This window comes from Rhinolophus hipposideros (assembly GCF_964194185.1).
Source record: "Rhinolophus hipposideros genome assembly, chromosome: 3".
NCBI lineage: Eukaryota > Metazoa > Chordata > Mammalia > Chiroptera > Rhinolophidae > Rhinolophus > Rhinolophus hipposideros.
This window is the reverse complement of record NC_138049.1, coordinates 2,962,713-2,976,874: the sequence shown is the minus strand read 5'-3', so window position 1 is coordinate 2,976,874 and position 14,162 is coordinate 2,962,713. Positions and strand designations below refer to the sequence as shown.

General features: G+C 53.2%; 1 protein-coding gene across 5 annotated transcripts in view; it reads right to left on the bottom strand.

The window, feature by feature from the left end:
- The window catches only part of PDE10A (phosphodiesterase 10A), a 470,871-nt gene that overhangs the window by 227,659 nt on the left and 229,050 nt on the right, over nt 1-14,162 (bottom strand). Inside the window, exon 1 of one of the 5 annotated variants that reach the window (XM_081045166.1) lies at nt 13,235-14,157. The exons of 3 other annotated variants lie outside the window; for them this stretch is intronic. In XM_081045166.1, coding sequence (XP_080901292.1) covers nt 13,235-13,892 — 658 coding nt within the window. In that variant the 5' untranslated portion in view covers nt 13,893-14,157. Of the gene's footprint in view, nt 1-12,365; nt 12,433-13,234; nt 14,158-14,162 lie in introns of those variants that run through there. One more of the 5 variants, XM_081045169.1, reaches the window with a different exon arrangement.

Sequence of the window (14,162 nt, the reverse complement as noted above, 5' to 3'; positions counted from 1 at the left end):
CCGTTCACTAAGCACCACGTCACACCATGTCTGCTATCTGCATAGCACATAGAGACACAGACCCATCTCTCGATGCCTCAGACTACCTGCTTGCTCTTAAGAGAAGTTGCCAGGTCCGAGACACTGGGGCTGAGGTCCCAAAATACGGACGAGGGCCAGCAGCGCATTAACAGAGAATGAAGAAGGAACAAGCACACACACACACACACACACACACACACACGCACACGCACACATACACACGCACACACGCATTTTCTCTGAGGTAAATCTCTATCCAGTAATGGCATTTGTTAAAAGTTCAGATCATCCCCAAACTCAGCACTGAAATACCTCACTGTTTTAGCAATATGGGGTGCTTTCCACCATACTGTAATCCAGACACTAGGAGTCATAATAATTTTGAATTTCAAAAAATTGGCCAGGATACACTTAAAAATGTACCAACACAAAACAAAAAAGAAGTCAAAAATCACTTGGGAAAAAACATGACCATTTCCTATTGATGGCCCATCTGACAAAAAGAACAGAACACTTAACACTGAAAGAGCCCGTCACTCTACAGCTATGGTCGGATCTTATGAGAAATGAAATTCAAAGAGAGCACTAATATTAATAAAGAACAATCTTTAACATAAAGACATTCCCAGTTACCAGAAAAGCCCCTGAAGGCATCTGCAGGGCTCCAGGGAGTGCGAGGACCCTGGTTCCCCATTCCCCACCCCCAGGTCCCCCTGGAGAAAAAAGGGCAACAGCCACCAGAGCTTTCCCGGAAACCAGGGCACCACCAGGAAATAGTGCCTTCAAGAAAGAGGCCTAAGTCTGCAAGCTGACGATTCTGCGCCCCAAGCCTGGGGTGTGTAACCTGGATTAGCTGTGTGAACACCCCAAAATCACAAACACATGAGTCGAAAAAGTCTATCAGGGGAGGAGAAGGCTGACATTCAAGGTTAGGAAAGGGTTTCCACAAAATCCAGTAACTAGGAAGGAAGCAGCGGCTAAAATAAAACCAATGGGTGGACAAGGAGGAAATAATAATAAGTGATAAGACAAAGAAAAATGTCAACATTATAAACAGAACACAGGAAAATAAGCAGGGCTGATATTCACACCGAGGGGAAGGAAAGAAACCCACTTAGCTACTAAGAGAAACAGTGAGTATTAACTTTAAACCCAAAATAAAATCAGGGATTAGATCAAATAGGAGGATCTGAAGAATTCAGTTCCACCACAAAGGCTCAGCCAGGGGACACGCCTGTCCTTGTCATCTGGGCAGCGGACACTCTGGGCCTTGCCGTCTTTCATCTGGTCTGCCCAGAATGGCTGCCACACCAGCTCCACAAACATCCACCGAGGAATGAATGAATGCAGGAATTCACAGCGTCCCACTCCAAATGAAAACTCAGATCTCTGAAACGTCAAGGTAAATTATACTGTCGTGGCCTCTATGTCGCGGTATTATAGAGGCAAGACCACTTGAGGCCACATTTCCATTCACTTGAGAAGTGCTAGAATGTGAAGCCGTCTTCACAGAGAAGACATTTCGGTTTCTTGCCAAAATATAGTGATTTCTACCAGATGAAGCTGGCTGGGCAGCACTCCAACTGTTTAAACAATAGTTCATATCTTAAATGTGAAACCACAGACTGTATCAGTCAGAAATTACACTGAAAGAGAAGTGGTTTCTTCTTTCCATTTTCAAATCTGTGCATGACGGAGAAAAGGAACTGATAACTTATATGAGAGGTATTGATGCATGTGATTTTTTAAAATATTCATGGCTTGACATTTGGGGATCCTGTGTAGGAGAAGTAAGTGGGAGGCGAGAGGAAGGCAGAAATCAAGTGAACAAACTTCAGGGGCTGAAAAATAAACTATGACCTCAATAGGAAGACAACAGAAAAAACACACACACAAGAAGAGATTGCATCAGCCACGAAGTAGGGCGACTGACAACTGGTTACATGGCATTTCAGTAAATTCTCATTTTTAAATTTAATTTTTGAATAATCAGTTGCACTCACAAAATGTGAAAACGAGTACACAGACAGTCTCTACAACTCTTGTTGTGCGGCCCCCCCAGTGCCCACTTCTCCCATGTGCACCCCACACTGTCAGGTAAGTGGTCAGTGCTTTCTGCAGTTTCTGCCCTATTTCCTTAGGCAATCACGAACAAATACAAGTACGTACTCACTCCTAGGATCCTTTCTAACACAGAATTGCATGCATATGGGTGTGTTTGCTTTACACTTTGCCTTTGTCACACAGCAATAGTTCTGGAAGATCTCAGTAAATTCGTGTCACGGCTGCAAATTCTATTTAGCCACGCCCCTATGGACAGACCCCTCTGTGGTGTCCAGTGTTCTCTTTCAAACAAGGCTGCCATATATTAACACGAGGATAACTACTTTGCCTATGTGTATGTCTAATGATATGTTCCCAGAAGTAGAATCATTGGTTCAGTGGGGACGTGCATTTTTAATACCCACCGATGCCTGCCTAACCGCCCGCTCCGAGGGCTGGACCGACTGCTACTCACCAGGAATGGACAAAAGTACCTGCTTCCCCATAGACCTGCCCCCGGTGTGTTGTACAGTTTGCTGATGCCTGCAAATCCGGCAGGCAAATACAGTACCTCAGTGTTCTCTGAAACTGCGTTTAACTCATCATGAATGAGGTGGTGAACCTTTTCCTTTTTTACAGTTCTAAAAATGGCTCATATCCTTTGACTATTTTTTTATTGGGTCGTTCTTTTTTCCCACCATTTCTAGGAGCTCTTCCCGTGTTGGGGAGGTTAGCCCTATGCTGTGACGTGAGCTTGAAGGGTTTTCTTTTCTAGGGCAGACAGACATTCGCGATCCGCCAGCAGTGTGGAGCCAATGGACCTGAAAAGGCTGTGGGGAGAGGCCTGGCGATGGGGCAGAAGGCATCGGGGCCCTGTGGGGACAGGGCACAGCCTGGCCCGCGGTACTTAGGGCTATAACAAGTTTCTGTGTGTGGAGATTCACATCGATCTTTTTTTTATTACTTCTGGGGTTTGAGTTACATTTAAATAAAGGCTGTCCCCGGTCCAAGGCCACCAACAACTTTCATGATTATTTTTCTTTTTATGCCTTCTTTGTACATACTATTGACCCATCAACAACACGGATTTGGACGGCGTGGGGCCACTTACATGCGGGGATTTTTTTCAATGAATATACAGTCGGCCCTTGTATCCCTCAGCTTCACATCTGTAGATTCAACTCATCTTAGATCCAAAACAGTATTTTCGATCTGCAGTGGGCCGCTGGACACGGACGGCTGACGGCACCGTCGTCCAACGCCATTTTACATCAAGGGACTTGAGCAGCCACAGATTCTGGTAACCGCAGGGGGCCCTGGAACCAATCCCCCAAGGACACCAAGGGACGCCTACCATGAAGGTTTAGGGGAGTCTAGAGTTCTGTGTGGATTTTCAACTGTGCCAGCTTGTCCAAGGGTCAACTGTGTGTATAGTTAAAAACATAGATCCATTTGTAATTTCACCTGGAGACACAGTTAAAGTACGATCTAATTTTATTTTTCTCTGGCTGACGACCTAGGTGTCCCCAAAGCATGTGTTCAACATTCTATCCTTACTCATCCTATATGAGATAACACTTTTAAAACACATTAGGTTGCTTATGTGTCCAGGTGTGTCTTACGTCTTTTCTATTCTGCTGCCCTGGTCTGTCTGTCCCATCACATGCCAGAGCCCCACGGTTTGAACTGCAGTGGTTTTATAACTAGGTCTTTAATCTACCTTAAAGTAATTAGACAATATATTTGATATATTTAGAATATTATTCTAAAGAGGCGTGATGACTGATGAGACAGGAATGCGTTTAAAAATAACCTTCACATCTTGGGGCGAGAAGATCATCTGAAGATGCAGGTAATCCTCACAGCAGTGACATAACATGTAATTACTAACTCAAGGAAGCCATGGTAAGCAAACCTCTTTGCATATCGCTTCAGATGTTTACTTTGGAAGCTGCTACAACGATAATAAACACGTACTGACATCACATGCAGGGAGCACAGTTTGAACCCCACACTCCCGGACGCCGTTCCTGCGTCACCTCTGTCCCTTGCTAGCCTGCGATTCGGGAGGGAAACTTCCAGTCGTTTTTCCAGCATACAGCAACCTGCTCTTTCTGCAAAATTGCTCTTATACCGTACTTGCCAACTTCAAAAAGTCCAAATATGCTTGTGTTGTTATGAATAATTCAGCACATCCAAACACGTGGCATTGTTTCCACACCTCACGAGCATCCCTTTCTCTTTGCTAGGCTAGAAAATGTTTTCGTCAAAGTAAAAAGCCTTTTATCGGCGCCTCAGGAAATAACAAATAAAACAGAGGCACCCAGAGTACTCTACACACTCATCTCCCTCCTCCCATCACCGCCTGGCACTGGCTCCCCACGCCAGCGGCTCAGGCACGGGCATAACCGTGTGCTCCGTAACTCGGAATCCCCGGCCACTGGCGCAAAATAGTATGTGTGGATTACACAAAACAATACTGATGAAGAATCAAAAGGAAATTCACGTCATGCCAGCAAAATTTAACCACCACGTTGTTGATTTCATTACTTCTTTCCTGTTAGGAAAATTAATGTGTTTAAAGGACCATTTTGATCCTATTCTGCCACGTAAACACCTTCACTTATTTATTCGTTCATTGACTTACGGGACTTGGCAATGTGCTATGCACTGAGTTTAAGAAAGTGAGTAAAACATGCTTCCTGCCCCCAAAGGAACACACAGTGGCACAGGAACGCAGACACGTGGGAGTGCCAGGCGCTAGAGAGGCACAGACGAGGGGGGCACCGGGGATCCAAGTGCCCCACAGCTGCCAACTGGGAGGCCAGGCTCCCCACTCAGAGGAGACATCATGACTCAGGTCAGAAGCTCACAAACGCCCGGCAGATTGGCACGGATGGACATGCAGGGGAGATGTGGCAGAGGGCAGAGGGTGTCTGCATGAAGAGCTTTACAGGAGCAATTCGAGGAACTAAAACTCATCCCATGGGCCATGCATGCCATGAAAGAGTGTTCTGACACACTTAGGCAGTCCTGTGTCAATTGGCACTGTCAACATGTTTGGAAAGTGTCCGTACGAGGCCCTCATCAGACAGTGGCTCCCTAAAAGCAAAGACCAAGTCTGTCTGGATACGATCCCGCCAACGGTGACGACAGCAACTGCGGCAGACTCTCCGCTCAGTAAATGGCCGCACGTTACATCACCTCCTAACACCAGCCCTTAGGCAGGCCCACCCTTCCGGATACAAAATGCTAATGATCTCCATCCTTCCTGTGCCATGCCAGCTTTGTCTGCCACTTCTCTTATGCATGAGAGAAGGTGAGAGAAGGCTCATCGCAAGTACTGTTCTCTGAGATCTTACCACATGTCCCCACCCTGGTGCCTGTGCAGGGGACCGCTCTCCCATGAACAACCTTCCCTCACTGAGCAACTCATACTCTTCCTCCAGATACTCTTCCTCCTCGGGATACCACGCCAAGTTCACCCTGCTGGGCAGTTCTCATCAGGATGTGTATGGAGGGCTTAAAAGCGTCCGTTCTTCCTGGTTCCGTGTATTGGTTTCTAATGCAGAGGACCGCATCTACTCTGTGCCACCTCTCCCATGGAGTTCCCTCCACACACCAATGGATAAGTCTTCCAAAATATTGCTCTACCTATACGACTTTCCTTCTAAGAAGCTCTCGATCATCCCCATCTGTCATCTGTCTAGTCACCAGGCCATCCTTCCAATCTCTGAAGCTTATTTCCTGCCTCCCTGGTCACCACTCGAAGTTTCCAAGACCTTGCCCTCCTGGTCTGCACACTCTCCAGTGTCCGTGACTCTGCCCACTCAGGGCACTGGGTAGATAGGAGCTTGTGAAAACGCTGTTACTTTGTCACCTTTGCCCTGCCTCCACGCAAACCATTCTTTCTGCAGCTCCCTCTGGGGAAAGATCCTGTGTGGTGTGCCAAGCTTGTCGAGTCCACTACATTCTATCCCTCCCCTCTTCGTTAAGGTTTCGTTCCATTCTCTTTTTCTTATTCTTTAAATTCCTTCTTCCTCAATAAACACTCTCAAGTTAGCCCTCCCTGGGAGAAAAGCCAGCTTTTATTTCCCACTAGCTATGCGGCTCTCTCACCTTTTCTTCTCTGAGGACTAAAACCGCCATCTATTTTTGTCTGCATGGACTCCTGACCCACTAAAACCAGTTTCCATGTCCGCCACTCCAATCAGAAACGCTGGACACCAGTCACTAGAGACATCTGGCTGTCAACGTACTGGATCCCTGGGGCACCTGGCTTCTTCCATCTTGAGGTCCCTCTTTTGAGTTCCGTGACACGCTCTTCCATTTCACCTCCTCCCTCTCAGATCGCTCCTTCTCAGGGAGTCCCATGGCTCTTCTTTCTTCTCTTAATGGATCTGTCTTCTGCCCTCTTCTCACACCCACTGCTCATCTCAGGTTTCCATTCATGACTGTGGCTTCCACTACCACAGGAGTGCTCAGCCAGTTCCCTCTGCAGATTTCCAGGACCTGTCCTTCCATCCATCAAACGTTGCTGGGGCACCCACACGGCACCATACAGCTGTTTAGCAACGGACCCCATCTGTATCTCCCTGAAATCCCTCAAAGTCACGAGAAGCGTCCGCTTACGCTCGATGGGGCGTGTAGTCCATGGTTGTAAATAGCAGTCACAGTCTTCATTGTCCAGTCTTGACCCATCAGCCATCTGATGTCCAGACCTTACCCACCAGCCTCTTCATCTCTCCACTCAGCCGTGCGGGTGGCACCTCACACTTAACGTTCCCAGCAGAAGGCCTGGCTCCCTGCCCAGCCCATCGCCCCTTCCCCAGGCGCCCTGTCACAGCACAGGTTCCGCTAGCCCCACGCTCCAGCGAACGCCCAGGCCCCATGTCTGATCCCCTGCCTCCCCGGGGATCCACACATCCCACGCACCGACAGACCTCCTGAAGCCACCTTCCCTCATTATTGTCACCCTAATCGCAGTCACCACTGTCTCTGGTCCTGACCAGTCCAGTGGCCTCCATGTGCCCCATTCCCACGACAGCCCCAGATCCACTCACCAGCTGCAGCCAGAACGAGCTCCTGAGATCACAATCACCTGTCAGCCACCTGCTTAGAAGCTTCCAGTAGCTTCCCCTTCCTTGTGGAGTACAACGCGCTTGTTGCCTGACTTACAGAGCCAGAGCCTGGCCCGTGGGCCTCCGTGGCTTCATTCCCACCTGGTTCTGGTCGACCCACACCCTTCATTCTGTCCCTCTGACCTGGCTGCACTTGGTCACGTGCAGCCCAGTGCAACTGCCCAACCCAGAGTGGCCTGCAGAGCCAGCCCACGAAGGAGCCACCTCCGCTCTCAGCTTCCATTCACTGCACAGCCTTGTGCGACAACTGCTATTTCTAATGTTTGATATTTTTGTTGGTAGTTTGATTGGTTTGTGTCTATACCACAGTGTCGGCACCACACAATCGGAAATGCCCAGGACTAACAATGCTGCTCGAGGGGACATGCTCAATGCTGCCACTTCCCATGCGGACATTTCTGTTCTCGGAACATGGAACCAACACACGTCCCGCCAACACACATACCCAACTTTCCAATCCCGAAACTCTGGAGCCCTCTGTCCTGCTGCTCCCTATCCAGTCACCCAGTCCTACAGACAGCACCCGCTGACAGCCGTGCTTGTCCCGGACGTTCCTTGCTTGTCCCAGGTGCTGCCTGTCTTGGCTCAGCCCCCGCCCCCACTGGCAGATGACGCTGCCCTCTGCCTCGTCATGGGGAGCCCTGCTCCAGCATGGTCTTCTGACCTTTCTTCCTTCCCCCTCGGAGGCTTTCAGGGGTTCGGCAAAGGGTCACTAAGATCCTTGGCATTAGCCCCAGAGAATGCTCTCTTGGTCCCACCACTCTCTCCCTGCTTCCCAAGCCTCGGTCTAGGCTGCTTCCTGATGGCAGCCTCTGGATGTGCCCTGGCTGGCCTGGCCTGGCCTGGCCGAAAGGCTGTCCCCAGGCTTCTCCTCCTCTAAGGCCCACTGGCTGGAGGAACCCTCCACCTCTGACTCAGAGCAGCTCCTCGGGGACCCGCTCAGGGCCTCTACTCAGTGTGCTGGGTTCTCTGTCTGCCTCTGCCAGGCAGTGAACGTGCTGGTAAGCTCTGCCTGTTTCTCCCGCTGGCCGTGGGCTCCTGACAGAAATAACTGTGTCACCCAGGACTGCATCCTAGCTCCCAGGACAGGACGGAGGCTAAGGCAAACAAAGCGTTCAGTGAGCGGCCCCCAGCTTCTAAGTTCCTGGAAGATGAACGCCTTGCTGTTTTTGTTTCTTTTCATCTTTGAATTTCCCACACAAATATATGAGCACCTCCCAGATGTGTGTCAGCCACTGCTGCAGTCGCAGGGGTGCACCCCAAAAAGACAAGCCCAGCCCTCAGGTCTCCTAAGGTGGCTTGCCTTCTGCACCCCGGAGGCAAGCAGTAGACCAGTAAATGAGCAAGAGCACCCCAGAAATTGGTAGGTGCTACAAAGAAAGTGAGTGCGGCATCCAGTTTCCTGTGTGAACCCTGGAGCTCCTCCATCACCCCTTCCCTTAGACTGCTTTAGATCCACTGCGAGGGGAGCTGGATTTACAGCTTCAAAGAGAATTCAGATGTTTTGGATTACAACTAAGAGAGTCTTCCTTTTAAGGGAGAAGTATTTCTTTTTCATGAAAATTATTTTTTCTTTCCCTGTCACACTGCAGAAGCTGTTTTTAAACAAACAAAAACTAACCATGTGTTTACCAGTGAAAGGTTCACCATTCCATGTTCAACCTGCTGTACAGCAAACAAAATCTTAGTATTTGCTTAATTACCCAGTGCAGGGCATTCTTTTCTTCTGATGAGGACTTTTGAGATCCAGTCTCTTGGCAACTCTCAAATATGCAATACCGTACTGTTAACGAGACACCAAGCCGGACAAGACATCCCCAGGACTTATTTATTTCATTGTACTGTCTTTTTTTCCCTAGTGGGGTAGAAAAAGTTTTAACTGCAAAATTATGTAAGGGTAATATATCACATTGAGATGACAGAAGATATCATCCTGTACTATTTCCCGTTTCCCATTTAAATTCTAGGCATTTGTTCATGTAGGGTTTTTGTTTTTAGTTTGTTTGTTTGTTTTTTACTTAAATGAGAAATGTGAAATTAAAATGAACAAACCTAAATAGTTCCAGTTGAAACAGCCTGTCCTTTGGATATCAGCCGCTTCTGACAACTGCAGCTTAAAGAGTCACTCACATCTCTGCTGACACAGGGACCCCGACCTGCACCCTGGCCACGCAGGAGGAACTCAGCCTGGCTCTGCTGGTTACCCTGGGAGGTGTCCATGCCTACATTCCAGATCCTCTGAGGGGACACTTACCAATACTTCCATTTCCCTCAAACAATCTGCACTGGATGCGTACGCAATGGTTACCTGCTCTTCGGCTGCTGGTTGAGTTACACCCACTGCTGCTGCGTCCCTCGCGCCCCTTAGCAATCTCAGTCTCAGCCGGCCCATAAAACTAAGTGCAACGTGAAGTCGAGTGTAGCTTCTATGTGTTAAGCACATTCGCTCTTAAAAGGGATATTTATCTCACTTTGCTCAACTGTTGGCCACACAGTATCTTAACTCTCAAGAAGCAGAGCAAGACGGATGGATGCGGACTATCCCTAAAACCCACCAATTCCTGAAAACAACCACGTTTTCTGTTTCGCACTTTGAGAAACACACCAGAACCTGTAGTCTGGAGCAGCACGTGCAGTCTGCATGCACAAGTCTTCCCCTCTCACTCTGTGTGCTTCCCCTTCCTCCCCGACCAACCGTGTGCTTTTTCCACAGCTCACTGCCTCACTTGGAGCAGCCCACTGGTGATCCACACATTATTACCTAGAGATGTGGGAGCCCTGGTGAGGTAGAGTAGGACACAACTTCCGACTGGGGAGGTCCTTGGGCCCTCTATTCAACTCAGCTGCCGAAGCCTTTCTTCCATAGGCCTATCTCCTACACTTCCCAGCACAGCACCAAGTGTGGACAAGGTCAACTGTTTTTCCAGCAGACTGAACTGGCTCACGCTGGCCTATCACAGCATGACTTCTTGGCTTTCCTTTGTGTGTATGTGTACGTACACACACACACACACACACACACCACTGCAACGAGGGCCTCTCGGTTCCCTCCAGGAGGATTGGGGCTCTCCCTGGGCAGAGATTTTCTATTCCATCAGCCACTTTCTGGCCAGTTCAGAAGTCAGCAACTAAAGGCTGATGGCGGAGTGAGATGAAGTCAGGACGGGCCTGGTAAGGATGGAAGGGGACCACCGACTCTTGCAGCACTGGGCTTCCCTGCTGAACCCACTTCTTGGAGGCACTCTCCTGCTGGCTAGTCACGTTGGGTCCTCCGGGACAGAGGTTCCCTAGGGCAGTGCCTGGCAAGTGGCAGTAGCTTTTAATGTATTTGTTCCGTGCATGACTGAGGGGACCAGTAATCAGTGTGAAGCAACTGCAGTGCCCGAATGGCCAGGAATGGAACTAGCACATTATACCTTCAACACAATTTGCTTTCTGATGATGATTAAAATAAAACAGGCATTCCTAGAAACAATAATTCATCACAGCAGCCTTTGCATGACACTTGCCTGTTAAGACAAAAACATCAAAGGAAAAGGGAAAAGGGAAATAAACATGCAGCAAGACACATCTGTATGCATTTGGGCATTTTTACATTCTTCTAGAATCAGGTTTGGTTGCTTTTTTTTCTTTTTTTCTTCCCAAAAAGGCTCATTTTTACTGACAAATATCAAAAAAAGTCTGCCAAGCTTCAGGTACTTCCGCAATTCAGACCAGTGTGGCTTGTCATGCAGCAATGGACAGAAACAAAGACCCCAAAACTGGAGAGCAGAGAGAGCAGCACCACAGAAACTGGCCGCTGCCCTTTAATGATCCATGTAGCTGCTTCCCACTTCCGGGGGAGGTGGGTCTAATAACAGATTTTCCTTAAAAGTGCCTTTGTGCTTACTACCTTAGCAATGCCCCAAAGACTTCTGTAGTTTCTTGCTCCTACTCAATGTCAAGCTACACTCTGCTGACTTGGCTGGGTGGGGGGGACCACAAGCTCTTGGGTGTACTATCACTGGGCCGCCCCCTCTGGGAACACTCGGCAGAGGGGGAGGAGCCTGGGGACAGCCCTCTTCTCCTCCAGATCCTCTGTCTTCCCCAAGGGGAAGCCCCTTGGACAAGTTCACCGACATGACCTGTGCACCTTCATTCCGCTTCACAACAGCCCTACAGGGTAGGGTGTAGGGCCTCAGGCTCACAAACAGCATTAACAACAAACAAACAGAAACCTCATCGCTTTAGGAAAACAGGTTCCATCCCAAAGCCTACACCCCTCTCTTTGGCACCACCCTTTCCCAAAACCAATGTTGTCATAGGTACGATGTGGCAGCCTTCAACTCCCCCCCCCCCACCACCATCCCAGCAGCTGACAACTGTAAAAAGCAGATGTTAATTTCTTAAAGAAGGAATTCACAAGTGTAGGAGGAAGGGAACAGACAGGAGCCGGTCCTAGGCCAGGCCTGAGTCTGACCCAATACAGGTCAGATCTGGCTCAGCGCTCCGTGCTCTCCCCCCACTTTCCATCCACGGTCACCCTGGCTCTGTCTCCCTAAGTGAAAAAGTCCACGCCTAACACATAATATAGGCAACAGGCGAGCCCCCTCGTGCCCAGACTGCAGCATCTATGAACCTTCAGACGAGGGGAAGCTGCCCGATGGGGGTCAGCTGAGAGCCCAGGCCCCATGCCCAGGAAATCAACGCAGCCTGCAAGTAGGAGCATAGACTCCCGAGCTGGAGCCCGCGCGGGTGGGTGAGAGGCCGCCGGACCCCGCGGTCGCCCTGAACAGACCCACGCCCGAGAGGCGGGATCGCGGACACGCTCGCACGCCCCCAGGTTGAGCCCCAAAGGCATCCGGACAAGTTCCGGCCGCGAGGAGGGGCTGGACCCTGAGTGCCGGGGAGGCAGGAGCTGGGCTGAGCCGCAGAGGAGAGCAGGGAGCCGACACAGCCACCCAACGCTGGACGAGTCTGCCGGGAGCAGGCGCCGCGCGAACGCGGTGCCCGAGCGAGGAGCAGACAAAGGCTCGGTGCGCACGCGGTGGACCCTGGCGCGCAAGCCCCGCACTCGGGGCCTCGAGGAGCCGCGCCCGGCCCGCCTGGCGCCGGAGTCGCCGGTGCCCCGCGGGCGGGACATCTCGCCCACCCGCCTGGCGCCGGATCTCCCGTGCTCACCTCGCTCGCCCTCCATCCACGACAAAGGCGATCCCCTTCTCTGCGCACCGGGCGCCTCTTCCATTAACGTCTCCTGCCTGCTGCTTTCTAGAGAACCTCTGCTTTGCCTATTCTGCGCTGGCTTGTCCCCCTCCCCCGAGACACGCCTTCTGCCCACCCTGCTCCAGCGTGCTCTCAGCCCCGCACCCGAGCTGGGAGGCGGACTGGCCGAGGTCCGCCCGGGGTCGCGGCCCGAGGCTCCGAACGGGCGGCGCCTCTCTCCAACCTAACGCCCCATTGTCCTTGCTCTCACCAGCCCAGCGCCGGCTAAGCCCCGAGCTCTACAGAAAGTGGAGTCCGGGTTGGGGGGCTTCCTCTGCGCCGCGGTGCACGCGTTTGCACCCGCCTAGCCTCGCTCTGGAGCAGGGTCACGGGCGGGTGCGGCGCTGACCCCCGGGACCGCCAGCGCCTTCACCTTCGGGAGCGCGGGGTTCGGGGCCCTGGCTTGCCCTCGCCCAGCCAGGGGCCTCAGGGGACGGGACCCCTAGTGGAAGGAAGCGCGTTTACTCCAGCCGCGTGGTCCCAGGCTACAGAGAGCGGAGGCAGGAGTGCGCGGCCACAGCGGGGAGTGTAAAGCCGTGTCGGGGAAGTGTGGCCAGAAACTGCACCCAGGGGCCCGCGGCTGGCAGCAGGTCCGCTTCGGACGCTCGCAGCCCTCGGGGTCACCCTTCCCCCGCGCACACGCTCGCGAGCCTGGGAAACCCCGGCGTCCCGGCGCCCCCACTGTGCCTGCAGCCTGCGCCGCTGCAGGGAAGCCCGCGGGGCGCCAAACGCCGGGGTGCTCGCGCCCCGCCCGCCCCCCAGCGCGGGGACGTGGAGCCGGCACTCACTGGGGCTCAGGAAGCACTCGGTCAACCTTCGGAAGCAGCTCGCGTTATTAGAAGGTCCATCTTCCATGTCGGAGCCGGAGAGCAGCGGGGCCGCGGCGGCGAGGGCGAAGCCGGGGGAGCCCGCGAGGCGGGCGGCCGGGCGCAGCGGGAGCCGGGGCGGCGGCGGCCAGGGCCCGCCGCGGGCCGGGAGCAGCAAACCTTGGAGAGCAGGGGACAGGACGAGGCGCCGCCGCCCGCCGCTGCCGCGGGGACTGCTGCTCGGGGGGGCGCTCGAGGGAGCCGCCGGTAGTCCTCCGCCTCCTCGCGCCGCGGCTGCGCCCCCCCTTCCCGGGAGCCGCACGCGGAGGTGATAGGCAGAGGAGAAGGGGAGGAGGGCAGGAGGGGGCGGGGGCGGCGGCCAGAAGCAAAAGGAAGGTGGGGAGGAGGGGGGCGCAGGGGAGGCGGAGGCGAGCGCCACGGGCGCGCGGGCCGAGACCCAGCCGCCGCCGCGCGCACACTGGGCGCCAGGGCCCCTGGCGGGGCTGGCGCGGCCTGAGCAGGGGGGGGCCGGGCGCGGGGGCTCCGGGCGGAGTTGGCCGGGGCCGGAGCCGGGCTGGCCCCCGGCCGCTAGCAGGGGGGCCCGGGGGCGGGCAGCGAGCGGCTCTCCGGGGCTGGCCATGGCCCTCCTCCCCGGCCTGGACGCGGCGGGCTCCGCCCCCGCGGACCTGCCCTCCTCGGCCGGTCGGTCCCGGGCTTCTCTCGCGTCTTCCGCGCCCCTCGCGGCCCAACCTCACATCGTGTTCCGCTCTGGGTGCGTGAGGTCCCTGGGCCGCGGCGAGTTCCAGGCGGGGCGAGGGGCTGCGGGGACGCCTCCTGCACGCGTGGCGTGGTTCGTGCGCGCTCCGGCGGCCGAGCCTCGGCCACTGCTCCCAAGCAGCGGGGGGAAAGC